Source organism: Phacochoerus africanus, chromosome 11 (assembly GCF_016906955.1).
Source record: "Phacochoerus africanus isolate WHEZ1 chromosome 11, ROS_Pafr_v1, whole genome shotgun sequence".
Lineage (NCBI taxonomy): Eukaryota > Metazoa > Chordata > Mammalia > Artiodactyla > Suidae > Phacochoerus > Phacochoerus africanus.
Window position 1 is genome coordinate 25575307 of NC_062554.1, and position 21441 is coordinate 25596747.

The 21441-nt window shown below is 38.5% G+C and overlaps 1 protein-coding gene across 3 annotated transcripts in view; it reads left to right on the top strand.

The window, feature by feature from the left end:
- Positions 1-21441, top strand: part of DEUP1 (deuterosome assembly protein 1) — a 108741-nt gene that overhangs the window by 78117 nt on the left and 9183 nt on the right. For 2 of the 3 annotated variants that reach the window (XM_047753555.1, XM_047753554.1), the window contains 2 exons: positions 5944-6095; positions 12359-12473. In XM_047753555.1, the coding sequence (XP_047609511.1) occupies positions 5944-6095; positions 12359-12473 (267 nt within the window). Of the gene's footprint in view, positions 1-2064; positions 2089-5943; positions 6096-12358; positions 12474-21441 lie in introns of all 3 variants that reach the window. The other variant, XM_047753553.1, reaches the window with a different exon arrangement.

The window sequence follows — 21441 nt, forward strand, 5'->3', positions numbered from 1 at the left end:
TTTTTTTGGTCTTTTTTTGCCATTTCTTGGGCTGCTCCTGTGGCATATGAAGGTTCCCAGGCTAGGGGTTGAATCAGAGCTGTAGCTGCCAGCCTATGCCAGAGCCACAGCAACGCGGGATCCAAGCCGTGTCTGCAACCTACACCACAGCTCATGGCAATGCCGGATCCTTAACCCACTGAGCCAGGCTAGGGATCAAACCCACAACCCCATGGTTCCTAGTCAGATTCGTTTCCACTGCTCCATGATGGGAACTCTCTGATTTCTCTTTTTGATAGTTCATTGTTAGTATATAGAAATGCAAAAGATTTCTGTATATTAATTTTGTATTCTGCAACTTTACTGAATTCATTTATTACATCTAATAGTTTTTTGGAGTGGCATCTTGAGGATTTTATATATAGCTTCATGTCAGTCTACAGACAGTGATAGTTTTACTTCTTCTCTTCCAACTTGAAATCCTTTTCTTTCTTTTCTCTTCTTTTTTTCCACATCCATTGCATTTGCAAGTTCCAGGACCCAGGATCAAACTTAAGCCTCAGCCATGACAGTAACAACACTGAATTCTTAACTGCCAGGCCATCCTCTTTTGCCTTATTTTGCCTAATTTTCCAGCTTTATTTCTTCATATGAGGCAGGTTGGTTACTACTCCTGATTGTGTTGAAGTGGCCTGTGGGGCCCAGCAGCACACTCCCCTTTGTTCACCAGAGGTGCCCTGTATGTGGGCTGCATGAGCCCTTCTGTGTGGCATGGCTGGCTCCTTACAAAAGTGGCTGCTGGCCTCTGCCTCATGGAGTGGCTGCTGGTTCATAGGTAGGTGGGGCTGGACCCCAGCATGGCTGACCATGGGGCCTGTGAAGCCCAGGACTGGTTCTAGCCCCCTGGTGGGTGGGTCCAGGTCCTGGGACAGCTGGTTGTATATGGCCCATGAAATCCTGGGACTAATGCCAACCAGCTGGTGGGCAGGTAATCCTGGAACTAAGAGGCTAGAGGGAGGGCTCCAAAATGGTGCTTACCAGCGCTGGTGTCCATACAATAGAATGAGCTCCTAAGAATGGCTGCTACTAGCATCTCCATCCCTAGGGGAGTTCTAATTGTCTCCTGCCTCTTCAGGAGGCTCGCCACGATCAGTAAGTATATCTGGCCCAGGCTCCTTTCAAACTACTGACTCTGTGCTGAGACTCAGAGCATGAGAGATTCTGTGTGTGCCCTTTAAAAGTAGAGACTTTGTTCCCTACATGCTTCTGGCTTTCTCAAACATAAGTCCTGTTAGTTTTCTATGCCAGATATCCTATGGTCTCATCTTCCTGGTATGAGTCCTCCAGGCTGTGGAGCCTGAGGTGGGGCTCAGATACTTTGCTCCCTGTGGAGGACTTCTGCAATTGTGATATTCTTGTAGTTTGAGAGTTTCTGATCTAGGGGCGTGGGTCCTGACTATACTGTGTCTCCATTCCTTCTACGCATCTCCTTGTGGTTCCTTCTCTTTGTCTTTAGTCATAGAAAATCTTCTGCGCTGGTCTTCAGGTTGTTCTCATAGATGAGTTGCTCTGTAAGTAATTGTAATTTTGATGTGATCCTGGAACACAGTGAGTTCAGGTCCTACTCTGCCATCTTGGCCTCACTGCCCTCATCTAGGAAGTTGACTTTATAATTGCTCCCCATTTTTTAATGTGAAGATACGGAATTGACTTTGATAATTAAAATAGTCAAGCTACTGCCCAAAGAGAAAAATCTCAAATGTCTTCTGAATAATAATAATAGAAAGAGTTCAGTATGATTCTTGGTTTTTTAAGCTTTTATAATCTATTATGTCACTTATTTAGCACTTATTAGTTTAAAGATTTCATGAAGAAAACTCATGTTATCTGTTAAAATCCCATAATTAGTTAGTTAATTCTCTCTGAAATAATTGGAATGAGTAAGTAAACACAAAATTAAATAATTTGTGCTGAAAATTTACCTTGGGCAAGAAGAAACATAATATTTACATCATTATTTTTAGGTCTTCTAAATTTTGTAGTATTTGTATAATATTAAAATAACAATTATTTTTTCCTTTCTAGACAAGTGGAATTACTGATATAAAGGTGGGTCATTTCTTAATAACTGGAGCTCTGAGAATTTTTCTGCTTAATTACCTGTGAAGCTCCCTGACTCTTTATACTTAGGGGGAAAAATAGTTGAAAAATGACACCCACTCAGTGGTAGAAACAGCAGCCCAGCACTCAGTCCTTGCCCACTGCGTGCCTAGGCCTGTGGCAATTCCCATTTTGCCTGGAGAATTTTCCAATGGTGCAGGTAAGTTTTTCTAAGGTCTCAGTGAGGTACTTAGAATAGGAGCAGAACTAGAAAGTACTTTTCTGCTTTGAAAAAGATGTTTTCCTTGGATTTGTGTAAGAACTGTACTGTATGGAGAAAAGTAAGAGCTTTATCTTGGTTTTGCTCTTAGGTAACGAAGAGTCAAGTTTATCATGATAGTTTTTTCTTATGATTCCATATTTACTTAGACCTATATTTGTCAAATTTTCTTAAACCTTCCTGGAATAAAAATTAGGTTGAATGGAACTCAGAATTTATTGTAATTTTTAAGACTAATTTGTTTTTCGATATCTATTGTTTGCTCAGTAAAATAACTGCATAAAAAATTAATGTCAGAATCATCTAAAACATCCATTTACGTAAACAGTAATACACTAACCTTAAAACATGATTAGAGCCAGTCGTTCTGTAGAAATACTTGGTTAGCCTAACCCTCATTGTAGAATACACATGAATCTAAGGGGGGAAAGAGCACATCAGTACCATCCAGACAGTTGAGTAACTTGGCTGGCCTCTAGCTAGTGTGTTCAAGTAAACAGGCAGCAGGAGTCTTTTGCCATTTCAAGAAAAACTATGAAACCCCAAAATTGGGAAAATAAGAAATTGAGGTAACGGGCCTATAAAATAACCCATCAACAATACAGAGGTTAAGTTTAACCAGTACCTATTTTCACATGATAACCATCTAACAGAGGATATAGAAAAGTACTAAGGAGAAACATGAAATTAGAAAGCCAAAAAAAAAAAAGTTGTCAAAGGAAAATGAAAAATGCCTTTTTTTCTTTTTGGTCTGTTTTTCTTTTTGTCTTTTCTAGGGCCACACCCGAGGCATATGGAGGTTCCCAGGTGAGGGGTCTAATTGGAGCTGTAGCCGCCGGCCTACACCACAGCCCCAGCAACACAGGATCCGAGCCACGTCTGCAGCCTACACTACAGCTCCCGGCAACGCCAGATTCTTAACCCACTGAGCAGGGCCAGGGATCGAACCCGCATGGTTCCTAGTCAGATTCGTTAACCACTGCACCATGACAGGAACTCCCGAAAGATGCTTTTAAATACAAATTGTGTAAATACATCACCTGTGTAATTCTTTCAAGTCATGCTCACAACACCTAATTATGATACATTTAGAAAATTGAGTTTTTTTTAATCATTAGTATCACTCATAATTACTTTAAACCAACACTAGGCCAGAGTCACAGATAAAATCTAATTTTATGCAAAAATTTTGAATAAAATTATAACAGAGCAACAGACCATCAAGCATTATATATCTTGACTAGTAGATGTCTTTTTAGGAGGAAAAGTTTGAGTCTTTCCCAAGATCTTTTTTGAATAGATCTGCCCATATGAGTATTCTTGCTATGAGGAGCAAATTTTGTAAGATATGCTTTCATTTTAGAATAAACCTCTCTCTCTCTCTTTTTTTTTTTTTTTTTTTTAAGGGTTGCACCCGTGGCATGTGAAGTTCCCAGGCTAGGGGTCTAATCAGAGCTACAGCTGCTGGTCTACGCCAGAGCCACAGCAACGCCGATCCGAGCCGCCTCTGCAACCTACACCAAAGCTCACAGCAACGCTGGATCCTTAACCCACTGAGTGAGGCCAGGGCTCAAACCAACAACCTCATGGTTCCTAGTTGGGATTGTCGACCACTGAGCCCTGAAGAGAATTCCAGATCTTTCTCTTTTAAAGCAGACTATAGATTATTCTTTCATCTGCACTAATGTATCGCAAATGAGCAAAATTGAGTCATACTAAAGACAAGGGCCTACCTAACAAGCAGAGAAATACCTTTAAGCACCCTTCTTTCCCAAAAGATACCTTGGTCAATAGATGTATAACCCTTTCTTTATTGTTTTGAGGACGTTTGCTCTCCTAGAGCTTTTTGTTCCTTCAAGAGTAAGAACTTTCTGGAGTTCCCATTGTGGCGCAGCAGAAACGAATCTGACTAGCATCCCTGAGGTTGCAGGTTCGATCCCTAGCCTTGCTCAGTGGGTTAAGGATCTGGCATTGCTGTGAGCTGTGGTGGAGGCCGGCAGCTGTAGCTCCCATTCAACCTCTAGCCTGGGAACATCCATGTGTCGTGGGTGAGGCCCTAAAAGAGAAAAAAAAGGAAGAACTTTCTAAAGGTTTATAAACTTCTGTAATACATTAGGTGGTAAACAGAAATTATAATAAACAGATGACCTTTGAAGCAAAAAAAAAAGTAAACATTTTAATGCCTAATATGTATATATGTCTACTTATCAGTATTGATACTAATATGATAGTACATGAATAATTTTAAATGTGCAGTTAGTCAAAAATCTTTGAATGACTTTATGGCATGCCAGCCCAGATGAAATGGCACTCAAAGCTGTAAATTTAGAAACTTTAAAATGAAAGTTTTAAGACATAGTCATCTCTAGTCTTATGAGGTTTTAAATACAGAAATTTAGAGCTTTAAGAAGATATTTTACTCATGTTATGCTGTTTGTGCTAAAGTATTTCCCTTCTGAAAGCAGAGAATTATTGTTGAATCAGCAATTACAGAATTCATGAATATTCAAATCACAGCACTTTAAAGGACTTTGTGGGGTCATTTAAAGCATTTTCATGAGTTTTCATGTGGGAATATATCTTGTTTTTTAAAACTTTGTGAGAAGAATAGTTGAGACTCTTCCCCCGGAAACTTCTTATAGCGTTTAATTAAAACAGCATCAGAAATCTTATTCTTGCTCATAACCTCTCATTTTGTGATTTAAATGTTTCTTATTCTTTTATGAAGACATTAAAAGTGGGTTGCCCATACCAGATAGTAAAACTTTACCATGGCACTACTTTGCTCAAAACTGTGTGGTATAGATCATTGGTATACTGTGGTCCAAAATCAGACCCCAGTCTATGTGGCTTTAGAGTACAGTTTGTCGTATCACCCAACAGTGGGGGATCGATATGTGATTTTCTATAATGACATATATTTTTTTTTTTTTGTCTTTTTGCTATTTCTTTGGGCCGCTCCTGCGGCATATGGAGGTTCCCAGGCTAGGGGTTGAATCGGAGCTGTAGCCACTGGCCTACGCCAGAGCCACAGCAACAAGGGATCCGAGCCGCGTCTGCAACCTACACCACAGCTCACGGCAACGCCGGATCGTTAACCCACTGAGCAAGGGCAGGGACCGAACCCGCAACCTCATGGTTCCTAGTCGGATTCGTTAACCACTGCGCCACGACGGGAACTCCACATGTATTATTTTAATCAGAAAAAAAATCTTTTAACATTGAAAGGTATGTTAATTCTGGTTCCGTTATTAATCCACACTAGAAGCCACACAAAAACTCTTAAATGAAGCCAGTTCTTGTAGATTCAGAGAACAATAATGCATGAAGTGAGCTTTTTCTGTAGTGGACAGTGGGCGGTAGTGCCTGATCACTTTTATTGTGATATGTTCAGTGGCAGCTGTCACTGAGGATCTGTGTTGTGAGAAGATGCGGGTGAGAAGAGCCATTTGGAGCTATCTGAGTAGAGCCACAGCCACTTGACTCCAGTGAAAGTGTCTTTGCAGCGTGTGTCCAGACACACAGAAAATATGCATCAATTGTAAGCGGCAATTTTTTCAATGATAGTTTATTTTATTCTCTAGAGTATGGACCTCTCTAACAGGGAGCATTCAAGGCATTCATCTATTAACAAACTGGAATGTGAGAATGAAAGGCTCCGAAATGATCTTGCAAAACTTCATGCCACTGGAAAATCAGCATGGGCTAATCAGAATACCTATGAAGAAGGAGGAAGGTATGCCTATCAAAGCCAAATAAAACATGGGGGAAAATGAGGTATAAACATTTCAATGAAATTTGTTTTGCCACAATTCAAATTTTAATTTTATACACTTGCTCTTCAGTTTAAAACTTATGTTTTGGTGATAATTCAGTAGTTTAGATACACTGTTTTATATGAGATTCTGTGTTGTCTATAGCTTTCAAAATATAACAATGAAATGCATAGAGTGTTAAAACAATTTTTCATCACTTCAGACCCTTCTTAGAACCTGATGTGTCACACAAAATATACAAATAGGAGTTCCCATCATGGCTCAGTGGAAACAAATCTGACTAGTATCCATGAGGATGCAGCTTCAATTCCTGGCCTTGATCCATGGGTTAAGGATACAGCATTGCCATGAGCTGTGGTGTAGGTCATAGATGTGGCTCAGATCTAGCATTGCTGTGGCTGTGGTGTAGGCCGGCAGCTACTGCTCCATTTTGCCCCCTAGCCTGGGAATCTCCATATGCCATGAGTGTAGCCCTAGGGAAAAAAAAAAAAGACAAAATATATGAATAAATAATTTTATTTTTTATGTCAAAAAGGAAGATATCATATCTGACTTAGCATATATATTTTTTTTATATTGACACTCCAGCAATGGTGACGAACTGTTGGTTATTTCATAGGAAAGAATCTATGTGTATGTAGGAGAGGTTTTCTGAGAAAAGAGAAGCATGCAAAAAATCAATAACTGCTGCCCACATTATCCCCAGGCTCTTTAAAATGTCTTAGTTCAAAATTTAAGTAAATATATCAGCCATAACATTTGACTAATTTCTTCAGCTTTATTTATTTATTTTTGTATTTTGACTTTTTAGGGCCATACCCACGGCATATGGGGATTCCCAGGCTAGGGGTCAAAGCAGAGCTGTAGCCACCAGCCTACGCAAGAGCTACAGCAACGCATGATCCGAGCCGCGTCTGCAACCTACACCACAGCTCATGGCAATACCGGATCCTTTACCCACTGAGCTAGGCCAGGGATCGAACCTGCAACATCATGGTTCCGAGTCAGATTCGTTAACCACTGAGCCACGATAGGAACTCCTTCTTCAGCTTTAATAAAATGCTTATGGAGTCTCAGGAGGTCTTTCACCATTTTCCCAAACTTTGAAATTATTCAACAAAAGAAGCAGCTTCTTTTCTGCAGGATTTCTCAAAGCCATTAATATTCTAATTGCATTGTGAGTTTCTAAGAATGGGCAGGGCGCGCAAGATTCCCCAAACTTATTTGATATCAGACTAATACTCCATGGTGTCAAGAAATGGTGAATATGTCTAGTCACAACTTCAGTACGACTTCTGCTTAGAATAGCTTATAGTATTTGGCACGAAGACTTACATGCTGTTTTCATACAATGTAATTAATATTCACAACTTTGGGATAGTCACTTAACCTTTGTTTTCCCATCTGACAAATAGAGATAATAATTATAGGTGTTTTCTGAGGATCATATGAGAAAACATGTTCCATGTGACATACATATTTCCATAAGTGTGAGCCATTATTATTGATATTTTTACTATTACTAACAAAGTTGTTAGTATTTATAATAATATTAATACTTCTCCAACAACGAAAAAGTATATTTTGGTGGGTAAACAAATGGCTGAATCCGACATTTCCTCAAAAAATAGTTCTGTGGGGAGTTCCCGTCGTGGCGCAGTGGTTAACGAATCCGACTAGGAACCATGAGGTTGCGGATTCGGTTCCTGCCCTTGCTCAGTGGGTTAACGATCCGGCATTGCCGTGAGCTGTGGTGTAGGTTGCAGACGCGGCTCGGATCCCGTGTTGCTGTGGCTCTGACGTAGGCCGGTGGCTACAGCTCCTATTCAACCCCTAGCCTGGGAACCTCCATATGCCGCGGGAGTGGCGCAAAGAAATAGCAAAAAGACAAAAAAAAAAAAAAAGTTCTGTGGGGGAGGGGTGATGTCAGGCTCATCGTTGTAACTCAGCAGCTCGGTCTACAGGTAGATAAACGCATAAATCCATGGGCCAGGCCAGAAAAATGTCTGTTCAGCCTTCTCGTGGCTCTGGTACAGTTGTCTCCCTTTTCTGCCTCGCCAGCTCTGTGTGTGTTGGAAGGATGTAAGGAACAGCAGCCCTTCAAAAGTGCTGCGGTGTCGTCTCCTCTTCAGGGGGTTGAGGAAGGGAATGAGGGAAGGCTGGTTGCACCCCAAAACACTGTCGGTGGGGCTGTGGTGAGGCGGTGGTCGCAGCAGCCCAAAAGCAGTGTAGGGAGATTGGAAGAGGTCCTGAGCCACAGCCAGGGGCCGGTTCTCTCCCGCACTGTGCCCGTGCTTACTGGCCAGTATCTCTGCACCTCTGTCCAGAGGAGTCTAATCCTGATTCGGGGGTAAGAATATAATTTCTAACATAGAGTAAACCCTTTACAAAGCGCCTCGCTACTCCGGAGTCATTTCGCCACGGGTCAGATGGCCAGCCCATGTGTGTTGTTGTCTCATTATAAGATAAAGCAGGCCCCTGCCAATGTCGGAAGGGGTCCTCCCGTGCATCTCCATCAGCCACGGTCTGTATGGAGCACCCGTTAGATATTGAACATTGTTTCCTGTTCCTGCTTGTGGGGAACAACTTGGAAAGCCTTGGATGATGGCACTAGGCATTGTAATTGAAATAGAAAGATAGTTACTCTGCCTTGTACTATTTTTAAAGAGAATTTACTGTTTGGATCACTCCCTTTTCTCTTTCTCGGGCAGGAGGGAATGTGTTAAAAGTGCCTAACAAAAGCAAGAGAGTAAGGGGCACAGAAGGCAGCCTAAAAGGTAAAAAGCTTGCCAGGAGAAGGCAGGAGACACAATAAGCAGTTGGGGCGACTATTCCTGCTCCAAAGCCTTGTGTCCTGCCAGTCTCATTTGTTGGAAGTTTCATTACATTTGTTTTAATGGCTTGTCTGGTTTTAGTGTTCTCTAGCGACCTGATTTTTAAAAGGAACAGTGTTTCAAATGTTCTGAATAAATTATTACCATGCAGAACCCACTGTGGGGAAAGAGGTGTTGAGAGGCAAGAACACTGTGAACTCACGAGTAGAGAACCGTAAGGCACACGACTCATTTCAGCGAGTGAAAAATGAAATATCCTTTCCATCCCTCACAGCACAGCTCAATGAAGTCAAACAGTAAAGGCTATATGTGTTTATTAGGCATAAAATAACCAGAAAATATAGTCATATTTACATATCAATGGCTAATGCAATAAGGTCCTATTAAACTCTCTTAGAAAGGACAAAACTTGTAGGTAAAAGGTATACAAACATAATGTTCCACACAATTTTAAGGTCTGTCGTCTAAACTTTTGCCACTTTTTGCTTTTAACTAAGGAAAATGTATATCATACATTATTAAAATAACCTTTTATTCTCTTGGAAATAACTCGGTTTTTGTTGTTTTTCAAAACAGAAAAGAAGTGATAAGAAATTTTTCATGTTTATCCACTTAAAATGTGAAGCATTTTAGATATTCCAAAGGATTTGCTTTCCAATAAAAAAAAGTTATTCAACACTTTAAAAAAAATAATGAATGAGATGTAATTGAATTTGGTGAGGAGGTATTAAATGTTTTAAAAGTTTTTAAAAGTTAGAGTTTTGAAGTAAGAGGATAATTTACAAGCCAACTTAGAGCAGTGGTTTCCAGGGCTACTTTTTTTTTTTTCTTTTTCAGCCATGCCTGTAGCATGCGGAAGTTCCTGGGCCAGGGACCAAACCTCTGCCCTTGCAGTGACAATGCCAGATTCTTAACCACTGAGCCCCCAGGGAATTCCTCCAGGGCTATTAATACAACTAATTTTAATGGCCAATCAGTTGTAGAATAAATGGAGTTTTATCTCCATATACAGTTCATATCTAAAAGTGAATATATGGCTTTAAAAGTTATGTACTGGAAAGGTTTTGGTTTAGTCACAAATATTAATCATTAACAATGCTTCAAATCTAGTCAACAAATTCAAAGTTTATAATACAAAAAAAAAACACAAAGTGAGATTTGTCATAACCACTCCATAGGATCCCTTGTCAAGGAATGAATAGTTATCTAGAAGCAAAACATTAGTTGAGTAAATTTTTGTGCCACAGTCTTGCTCTGTTAAAAGAAAATCATAGGCGGCTGAACAGGTGTAGGCCAGGAAGTAAGGAGTAGGTCATAGAAGGGAGCGTTAAGTCACGGCTGGAAGTGGGTAAATGCATAGTTTGTGAAGGGATCCTGTTCCATGCCGAGGACTTTATACCGTCACCCAAGGAAGGTTGTAACTTCCATGGAGGGCCACGATTGGATGTACAGTCAGACAACTCTCTAAACTGTGCAGAGTTGACTGAAGGCTCAACCCGCTCAAGTTGGGTAGAATTCTGCTCCCCAACAAAGCAGTGGAGTCCCGCCCTCCTGGCAAAGTAGACAGAAGCCTTGGAATAGGGCCTGAGGAAAAGCTAACTGAACAGACTAGCTTGTGAGAGGGTATTAAAAGCCTTCTGAGATAACTTTTAAGATAGCTTTTAAATTGATATACTTAGCATTTTTTGAAAGGTGGATTTTATGATTCTAGAAGAAGAACTTGTCAGATATAAAGATGATTTAAAGCAAAAGTACTTCAATTCATAAGGTAGTCTTTCCTTTCAACCTCTACATTTTATTGATCTTACCATAAAAGAATGTTCATGTATAAATTTCAGTAATTAAGACCATAAAATTATATCTGTACATCCAAAGAAAAATGGATAATTGAGATAATTATTTAGATGATTTAGGACAAATAATACTTTTCCTGAAATCTCTGTACAATTGAAATTACAGAGATATGTATATTTCTTGAACCATTTCTATAATTATCTTATTTTTTCCTCTGTGCTTTGTAGTATATAGATGGTAACCTCACTCAAATTAAAAGGTTCAGCTGAAAATTCTATGCAGATGCACTATGCAATTGTTATAATTCTCTTTGAATTGTGGGATGTTTCATTTTATTGTGCACATCATAAACCATGTTATTTCAGTTTAATTTGCTGTTCTGTTTCCATGGTAATTATGGTTTGGGAGAATGGATTAAAAAAAAAAAGATCTATTTCAAGATAAGTAAAAATGGAAAGCATCTTGTGTTTGTTTTTATGTACTAATTTACAGATGCCTCACTTAACTTTTATTGCTATTTGTATGCATAGCTATGAAAATGTTTGCATAATAAGAAACAAGTCTATATAGATAGATAGTCTTTGGATAAGAACAGAGAAAAATAATGTAAATTTTTTTGGACTGTGAGAAATTAAAATATGAAGGCTTTGAAAGTGGTTAATCAATACCTGTGGAGGATTTGAATTATTAGTAAAAATAAATAAATAATTTTAAACGGAAAGGATTTCTATGTTTTCATAGTCTTTGATGATTCTGATTAAATATAAACCCTATTTTCATGAATTGATGTTCAAAAAGACATTGGTCCCAAACAGTCCATACTTTTAGGACCTTTTTGTATAAAATTTTAGGGTAAGTTGGTTTGTTTTACTATTCATTTGTTTAGTCAGCGTACCACAATTTAAAGTATCACTGGTATTTTCAGTCTCATCTTCTGTATTTTAGGACAAACAACAAATTCCATGCTGTGCCTTTCATCAGATTACAGGGTTCAGTTCTCAAAACAACCCTTTTTTTATATGAAAGGAATTAAAAGTCACAGAAAGATATAGTTCATGCAACTAAGTGCAGAGGAGTTTAGGAGATGATGTAAATTGAAAACATACTATAATTTATTAAGCTCTATAGAAATTAGAATTATTATTATACAGAAACTTGTTCTAGCATCAAAAAAAGTATAATTCTTTTAAGCAAGGTTAAGTGAAACAGAGAATAGAAAAAGAATAGAACTGTCAAAGGCAATCATGTTAGCTGTCTTGAGATTTTTCTCAAACTGGTTTCATGTTATTTAAATAAATGACAGAGATAAAACAGTAAAACACAGAAAAGGAAGCAGTGTAGGCAATAGCAATAGCAGAATATTTTTAACAATTACAAAACTTTTCTGTTTCATTATTAATTGTTCTAAGGTTTTTTTTCCCCCAGTGGAGTAGAAATTCTCAGGAAAATTATTATTAAAGAAAAACCCAGGTAATAAGCCCAAATGCTTGGTTGTGTTTTTCCTCCAGTTAGATGTCAGAGAAATTGAATCCTTAGCTCCCTAAATAAGCCAGTGTCCTTGGTAGCAATAAAGACAGTCAGTCCTTCTCTTTTAGACTTAGCCATGATCATGAGCCAGACAGAAGTACAACACCTCCATTGCCACCTCTGCCATTTCAAACCAAAGAAGTGACAAGTCCTTTGGCTAGTGATGATGAAGTATTCCCAATGGTGAGTTGCTGATTATTATTACTTTTTTTTTTCTTTATGGGGTGATTACTCTTTTTCTTTTTTTTTTATTACTCAAATGAATTCATGACATTTGTAGTTGTATAATGATCATAACAATCCAATTTCACAGGATTTCCATCCCATAACCCAAGCATATCCCCCACCCCCCAAACTATCTCCTCCAGAGACCCTAAGTTTTTCAATGTCTGTGAGTCAGCATCAGTTCTGCAAAGAAGTTCAGTCTGCCCTTTTTTCAGATTCCACATGTGAGTGAAAGCATTTGATGTTGGTGTCTCATTGTATGGCTGACGTCACTTAGCATGATAATTTCTAGGTCCATCCATGTTGCTAAAAATGCCAGTATTTCGTTCCTTTTAATGGCTGAGTAATATTCCATTGTGTATATGTACCACATCTTCTTGATCCACTCCTCTGTCAATGGACATTTAGGTTGTTTCCATGTCTTGGCTATTGAAAACAGTGCTGCAATGAACATTGGAGTACATGTGGCTTTGTGAGTCATGGTTTTCTCTGGATAGATGCCCAGGAGTAGGATTGCTGGGTCAAATGGCAGTATAACTTTTAGTTTTCTGAGGCATCTCCATACTGTTTTCCACAGTTGTTGCACCAATTTACAATCCCACCAACAGTGTACTAGGGTTCCTTTTTCTCCACGCCCTCTCCAGCACTTACTGTTTGTAGAGTTTTTGATAATGGCCATTCTGGCTGGTGTAAGGTGGTACCTCATAGTGGTTTTGATGTGCGTTTCTCTATTAATGAGTGATGTTGAACATCTTTTCATGTGTTTTTTGGCCATCCATATGTCTTCTTTGGAGAACTGTCTGTTGAGATCTTCTGCCCATTTTTTGATGGGGTTGTTTGTTTTTTTGGTATTGAGAGGTAGGAGGAGTTTATAAATTTTGGGGATGAATCCCTTGTCAGTTGATTCACTTGCAAAGATTTTCTCCCATTCTGTGGGTTGTCTTTTTGTTTTGTTTATGGTTTCCTTTGCTGTGCAGAAACTTTTAAGTTTGGTTAGGTCCCATTTGTTTGTTTTTGTTTTTATTGTCAATACTCTAAGAGGTGGATCTGAGATGTTGCTGTCATTTATGTTGGAGAGGGTTTGGCTGTCATTTATGTTGGAGAGGGTTTGGCCTATGTTTCCCTCGAAGAGTTTTATAGTGTCTTATATCTAGGTCTTTAATCCATTGTGAGTTTATTTTTGTGTATGGTATTAGGGAGTGTTCTAATTTCATTCTTTTCCATGTGGCTGTCCAGTTTGCCCAGCACCACTTATTGAGCAAGCTGTCCTTTCTCCATTGTATATTCTTGCCTCCTTTGTCATAGATGAGCTGGCTGTAGGGGCGGGGGGGTTGAATTCTGGGCTTTCTATCCTGTTCCACTGATCTCGATTTCTGTCTTTGTGCCAGTACCGTATGGTTTTGATGAATGTTGCTTTGTAGTATAGTCTGAAGTCCGGGAGCCTGATATCTCCAGCTCCATTTTTCTTTTTCAGGATGTCTTTGGCTATTCTGGGTCTTTTGTGCTTCCAAACAAGTTTTAAAATACTTTGTTCTAGTTCTGTGAAAAATGTCCTTGGTAATTTGATAGGGATTGCATTGAATCTGTATATTGCCTTAGGTAGTTTTGATAATATTGACTCTTCCAATCCACAAGCATGGTATATCTTTCCATCTATTTGTGTCGCCTTTGACTTCTTTCCTCAGTTTCATATAGTTTTCAGAGTACAGGTCTTTTGTCTCTTTAGGTAGGTTTACTCTTAGGTACCTTATTCTTTTGGATGAATAGTAAACGGGATTGCTTCCCTAATTTCTTTTTCTGCTCTTTCATTGTCAGTGTGTAGAAATGCCGGCAATTTCTGTGTATTAATTTTGTATCCTTTGACTTTGCCAAATTCATTGATGAGCTCTAACAGTTTTCTGGTAGAGTCTTTAGGATTCTCTAGGTATGGTATCATGTCATCTGCAAATAATGATAGTTTTACTTCTTCCTTTCCAATTTGGATTCCTTTTCTTTCTTCTACTTCTCTGATTGCCGTGGCTAGGACTTCAAGAACTATGTTGAAGAGTAGTGGTGAGAGTAGACATCCTTGTCTTGTTCCTGATCTCAGTGGGAATTCTTTCAACTTTTCACCATTGAGAATGATGTTAGCTGTGGGTTTGTCACATATGGCCTTTATCACGTTGAGGTAGGTTCCCGCTATAACCCACTTGCTGGAGGGTTTTAATCAGAAATGGGTGTTGGATTTTGTCAAAGGCTTGTTCTGCGTCTATTGAGAGAATCATATGGTTTTTATTCTTCAGTTTGTTGATGTGGTGTATCACACTGATTAATTTGTGGATATTGAAGGACCCTTGCATCCCTGGGATAAATCTCACTTGATCATGATGTACAATCCTTTTAATGTATTGTTGGATGCAGTTTGCTAGTATTTTGTTGAGGATTTTTGCATCGATGTTCATCAGTGAAATTGGCCTGTAGTTTTGTTTTTGTGTGTGGTATCTTTGTCTGGTTTTGGTATCAGGGTGATGGTGGCCTCATAGAATGAGTTTGGGAGGATCCCTTCCTCTGCAACTTTTTGGAATAGTTTCATAAGAATAGGTGTTAGCCCTTCTCTGAATGTTTGATAGAATTCGCCTGTGAAGCCATCTGGTCCTGGACTTTTGTTTGTTGGAAGTTTTTTAATCACAGCTGCAATTTCAGTACTTGTGATTGGTCCATTCATCTTTTCTATTTCATCTTAGTTTAGTCTTGGAAGATTGTATTTTTCTAAGAATTTGTCCATTTCTTCTAGGTTTTCCGTTTTCTTGGCATATAGTTGCATATAGTAGTCTCTTATGATCCTTTGAATTTCTGTGATGTCTGTTGTTACTTCTCCTTTTTCATTTCTAATTTTATTGATTTGAGTTGTCTCTCTTTTTTGCTTGATAAGTCTGGCTAGGGGGTTATCAATTTTGTTGATCTTTTCAAAGAGCCAGCTTTTCATTTCATTGATCTTTTCTATGGTTTTCTTTGTTTCTATTTCACTGATTTCTGCTCTGTCTTTATGATTTCTCTCCTTCTACTAACTTTAGGTCTTGTCTGTTCTTCTCTCTCGAGCTGCTGTAGATGTAAAGTTAGCTTGTTTATTTGAGCTTTTTCTTGTTTCCTGAGGTGGGCTTGTATTGCTATAAAAGGCTTTTGCTGCATCCCACAGGTTTTGGAGTGTCATATCTTCATTGTCATTTGCTGCTAGGTATTTTTTAATTTCCTTTTTGATTTCTTCAGGGATCCATTGGTTGTTTAGTAGCATGTTGTTTAGTCTCCATGGGTTTGTGTTTTTTTGCAAATTTTTTCTTGTTGTTGATTTCCAGTCATATAGTGTTGTGGTTGGAAAAGATGCTTGATATGATTTCAATTTTCTTAAAGTTACCGAGGTTGGATTTGTAGCCCAGGATGTGATCAATCTTAGAGAATGTTCCATGTGCACTTGGGAAGAATGTGCATTCTGTTTCTTTTGGATGGAATGTCCTATAAATATCTATTAAGTCCATCTGGTCTAATGCATCATTCAGGGCCTGTGTTTCCTTATTGATTTTCTGTCTGATTGATCAGTCCATTGCCGTAAGTGGGGTGTTAAAGTCCCCCACTATTATTGTGTTATTGCTGATTTCTCCTTTTAAGGTTGTTAGCAGTTGCCTTATATATTATGGTGAACCTATGTTGGGTGAATAGATATCTAAAATTGTTATATCTTCTTCTTGGATTGTCCTTTGATCATTATGTAATGTCCTTCCTTGTCCCTTAAAATATTCTTCATTTCGAAGTCTATTTTGTCTGATATGAGTATTGCTACTCCAGCTTTCTTTTGATTCCCATTTGCATGAAATATTTTCTTCCATCCTCTCACTTTCAATTTGTATGTGTCCCTAGAAGTGAAGTGGGTCTCTTGAAGACAGCATATATATGGATCTTGTTTTTGTATCCATTCAGCCAGTCTGTGTCTTTTGGTTGGAGCGTTTAGTCCATTAACATTTAAGGTAATTGTTGATATGTATGTTCTTATTGCCATTTTATTAATTGCTTTGGATTTGTTTTTGTTGCTCTTTTTTCTTCCCTTCTCTTGTTCTCTCCTCTTGTGGTTTAATGACTATCTTTAGTGTTGTATTTGAGGTGATTTTTCTTTGTTTGTGTATCAATTGTAGATTTTTGGTTTGCAGTTATTCTGAAGTTTTGATATAAGAGTCTATATGTATATGAGATTGTTTTAAGTTGTTGTTCTCTTATTTGCAAGTTTATCTCCAGTGTCTTGCATTTGTACCCACCTCTTATGATTTCTGATTTTGGTGGTATAATTGTGCAAGGATGATTTCATATCTTTACTGTATATATACTTTTACTAGTGAGTCTTGTCATTTGTGGCATTTTTGTTTCCTGTTGCTGTCTTTTTTTCTGCCTAGAGAAGTTCCTTTAGTATTTGTTGTAAGGCTGGTTTAGTGTTGCTGCATTCTCTCAGCTTTTGCTTATCTGTGAAGGTTTTGATTTCTCCTTCAAATCTGAATGAGAGCCTTGCTGGGTAAATTAATCTTGGTTGGAAGTTTTTTCCTTTCATCACGTTAAGTATATCATGGCACTCCCTTCTGGCCTGCGGAGTTTCTGCTGAAAAATCTGCCAATAACCTTATCAGGGTTCCCTTGTATGTTATTTGTTTCTTTTCCCTAGCTGCTTTCAATACTTTCTCTTTGTCTTTAATTTTGGTCAGTTTGATTAATATGTGTCTTGGGGTGCTCCTCCTTGGGTGTATTTTGTATGGTACTCGCTGTGCTTCCTGGATTTGAGTGAGTGGTTCCTTTCCCATGTTAGGGAAGTTTTCGGTTATTATCTCTTCAAATATTTTTTCTGTCCCCTTCTCTCTCTCTTCTCCTTCTGACACCTCTATAATACAGATGTTGGTGCATTTAACATTGTCCCAGAGTTCCCTGAGACTCTCTTCATTTGTTTGCAATCTTTTTTCTCTTTTCTATTCTACATCTGTAATTTCTACTAATCTGTCCTCTACCTCGCTTATTTGTTCTTCTGCCTCCTGTATTCTGCTGTTAGCTGCTTCTAGTGAATTTTTTGTTTCAGTTATTGTAGTTTGCATTTCTTCTTGTTTAAGTTTGATATCTTGTATCTCTTTGCTCATTGTTTCCTGTAAATTTTGCCTCCAGTTTATTTCCAATGTCTTGCATCATCTTCAGCATCAACAGTCTAAAGTCTTTTTCCTGGAGGCTAAAAATCTCCCCATCACTTAGCTGATTTTATGGGGTTTTTCCTTTCTCCTTTATCTGAGTTACAGTTCTCTGTCTTTTCATTTTTATAGGTTTTTGATGTGGTGACCTTTTTAGAGATAATAGAGTTGTAGCCTCTCTTACTTCTGGTGTCTGCCCCCTTGTGGCTGAAGTCGGTATGGGGGCTTGCTGTAGGCTTCCTGATGGGAGGAGCTGATGCCTGCCCACTAGTAGGTGGAGCTGATTCTAATCCTTCTGGTGGGTTGGGCTTTGTCTCTGGATGGGATTAGAGGTGGGTGTGTGTCTGAGGGGTCTTTAGGCAGCCTGTTTACTGAGGGGCAGGGCTGTGATCCCACCTGGGTTGTTGGTTGCCCTGGGGCCTCAGCCCTGACTAGGGGTGGGGCCATATTTTCCCAAAATGGCCACCTCCAGAGAAAGGCATGCTGCTGAATATTCCTGAGAGCTTTGCTTTCAATGTCCTTCCCTCACAACAAGCCACATTCACCCCTGTTTTACCAGGATGTCCTCCAAGAACTGCAGTCAGGTTTGACCCAGATTCCTATGGAGACTTTGCTTTGCTCTGGGACCCATTGCACGTGAAATTCTGTGTGCACCTTTTAAGAATGGGGTCTCTATTTTCCCAGTCCCATGGATCTCCTGTGCACAAGCCCCACTGGCCTTTGAGGCCAGATGCTCCAGGGGTTCTTTCTCCCAGTGCCAGATCCCCACACTTGAGGGTTTGATGTGGGGCTCAGAGCTCTCACTCCTGTAGGTGAGTCTCTGTGAAGCAGTTAGTTTCCAGTCTGTAGGGCTTCCCACCCAGGAGGTATGGGGTTGTTTATATCACGAAATCGCTCCTCCTACCTCTTGATGTGGCCTCCTCTTTTTCTTCTGGAGTAGGATATCTTTTTTAAGGTTTCCAGTCTATTTGGGTGATGATTGCTCAGCCTTTAGTTGTGAATTTTGTTGTTTTTAGGAGAGAACTTGAGCTCCAGTCCTTCTATTCTGCCATCTTAATCCCATTTCCTGGGGTGATTACTCTTATACTGATACTGATATACTGATGTGTACATGGTGGTTAATAAAAAAAAAAAAAAGGTGCTCCTTGAAAAGGACTCCAGGATGGATCTGCAAGTCATTTGGCCATGGGTATTTATACAAGGAAAAGTATCTATAATGTTTCATGAAGTATTTCACCTCTGGTACAGGCCAGAATTACTAGTGATACTTTATTAAAAATGCAAGTCACTTCTGGACATTCCTTGAGCCCTCAAATATCTGTATATTTTAAAGAGCTACAAGTGATCTTTTGTGCCTATTTTTAAAAATCTCTTCTGTTGACTCTCACCTATGTACAGAAACATGCACAAACCAGAAATCAACTATAGTCCAGTAAAACTTTTTTAAAAAGCAAAAAACAAAAGCCAAAAAGAATTGGATAGCTAGATGAATTATCACAAAGGGAACACAGCAGTGTGACTACCACTAAGGAAAAAAAAAAACAAAACAGAATGTTAGCAGCACTCCAGAGGCTCCCTTCCTGTGCACTTCCAGTCACTCCAGCTTGCTCCCAAGACAGCAACTAGCCTGTTCTTTAATGTCATAAATTACTTGTAGCCATTTGTAAATTGCATGTAAGTGGCATCACACTGTGTGTGTTCTTTGGTCTGGCTTCTTTTGTGAACCATTGTTTCAACATTGTTTGATAAGAGTCATCATCCATGTTGTTGGCTGTGGTTTCCCCATTTTTGTTTCTCTATAGTATTACATTGTATATAAATACTACATAATAATATTATTATCCATAATGATAATTATCCATTCTAATGTTGACAAACATTTGAATTACTTCCTGTTCAAGGCTATTACAAATAAGGCTACAAAAACATTCTTGTAAGTGTCTTTGGTGCACATGTGTATGCATTTCCATTGGCTGTTTACCTAAGAGTGGAATTGCTAGGTCATAGAATATGTATACAGTCAGGTACTGCCAAGCTGTTTTCCTGTTTGAGCCCATTCATCCCCCTGCAAGTAGTGAGTATTGTCTTTTTTTATATTCTTTCCAACTGTCGGTGTTATTGGTCTTTTTAATTTCAGCTTCCATGGTCAGTGTGTAGGAACATCTTATTGGGGTTTCAATTCTTGTTTCTAGTAACTAGTGAGGTGAACACCTTTTCGTAAATTTATTGACTGTATTGATAGCCTTCTTTGTAAAGTATCTGTTTGATTTTCTTGCCTAATTTTCTATTGGATTGGCTTTATTCCTATTGATTTATAGGAGTTCTTTGTATGTTCTGGTATAAGGCCTTCGTTGATTATATGAGGTACAAATAGTTCCTCCCATTCTTTCCTTTGTTACTTACTTGCCTCTTCACTTATTGGAATGTTTTGATGACCATAAATTCCTAATTTTAATATACTCATACTTATGAATCTTTTCCTTTCAGGTTAATGTTTTTGGTGTCCTATTTAAAACTTTTATGTGTCCCAAAGCCATAAAATATTATCCTATGTTATCTTCCAGAACTTTGGCTCTTTTTTATATAAATATACACCTGGAATTAATTTTTGCATATGTGCGAAGTAGGGATCTCAATCCCTTTTCCCATGGAACTATTCAGTTGAACTCACATGTTTTCCAATTCTGTAGATTCTTTTGTATTTTCTGTATTCAAAATTCAAATAATGACAGTTTGATGTCCTATTTTCAGATCTTTATACTTTTTTTTTTTTGCCTTACTGTACTGAGTAGGACCTCTAGTAAATATTAAGTAGAAGTGGTATTGCCAGCATCTTTCTTTCACTTTCAGTTACAAAGGGAAAGCTTTCAATATTTCACTATTGTTTATAATATTTGCTAGAGATCTTTTGTAGGTTTCTTTTCAAATATTAAGAAAATTCCTTTTATTCCTAGTTGCCAAATTTTTGTTCCACGTTGATATTGAATTAACAAATCCTTTTTTCATCTCTGTTGAAATGATGATAGAATTTCTCCTTTGATCTGTTAATGTGTTTTTCTCTTGATGTTATAGTTTATTAACCCAATTTCAAATTCTTAAATCGCAATTGAGTACTGTATTTGGTCTGTTCATATTAGTTTAGAATTTTTGCTTTATGTTCATGAGAGAGATTAGCTTGTAATATTCCTTTGTTGTCCCTGTCAAACCTTGGTATCAGATTATGCTGACCTCATTGAACAGATGGGAAGGGTTTCTTTTTTTTTTTTTTTGTCTTTTCTATGGCCACACCCACTGCATATGGAGGTTCCCAGGCTAGGGGGTCTAATCAGAGCTGTAGCCACCGGCCTACACCACAGCCACAGCAACAAGGCGGGATCCAAGCTGCGTCTGCAGCCTACACCACAGCTCACGGCAACGCCGGATCCTTAACCCACTGAGCGAGGCCAAGGACCGAACCTGCAACCTCATGGTTCCTAGTTGGGTTTGTTAACCACTGAGCCACAACAGGAACTCTGGTTTCAAATTTCATTTTCTTCTTTTCTTCATTTTCCTTGACTCTCTGTGTCTTGGTTTCTAAGCAAAAGATGAAACAACTACTTCTCTGAGCCTTGAAGAAGTGACCTTATGTAGGTTAATTTCGGTTTTTATTATTTTTCTGTTCTTGCATTTTTATGTGATTCTTTTTAAGTTTCTAGTTCTCTGCTGAAATTTTGTACCTTGTGATTTAATTTATTGAGC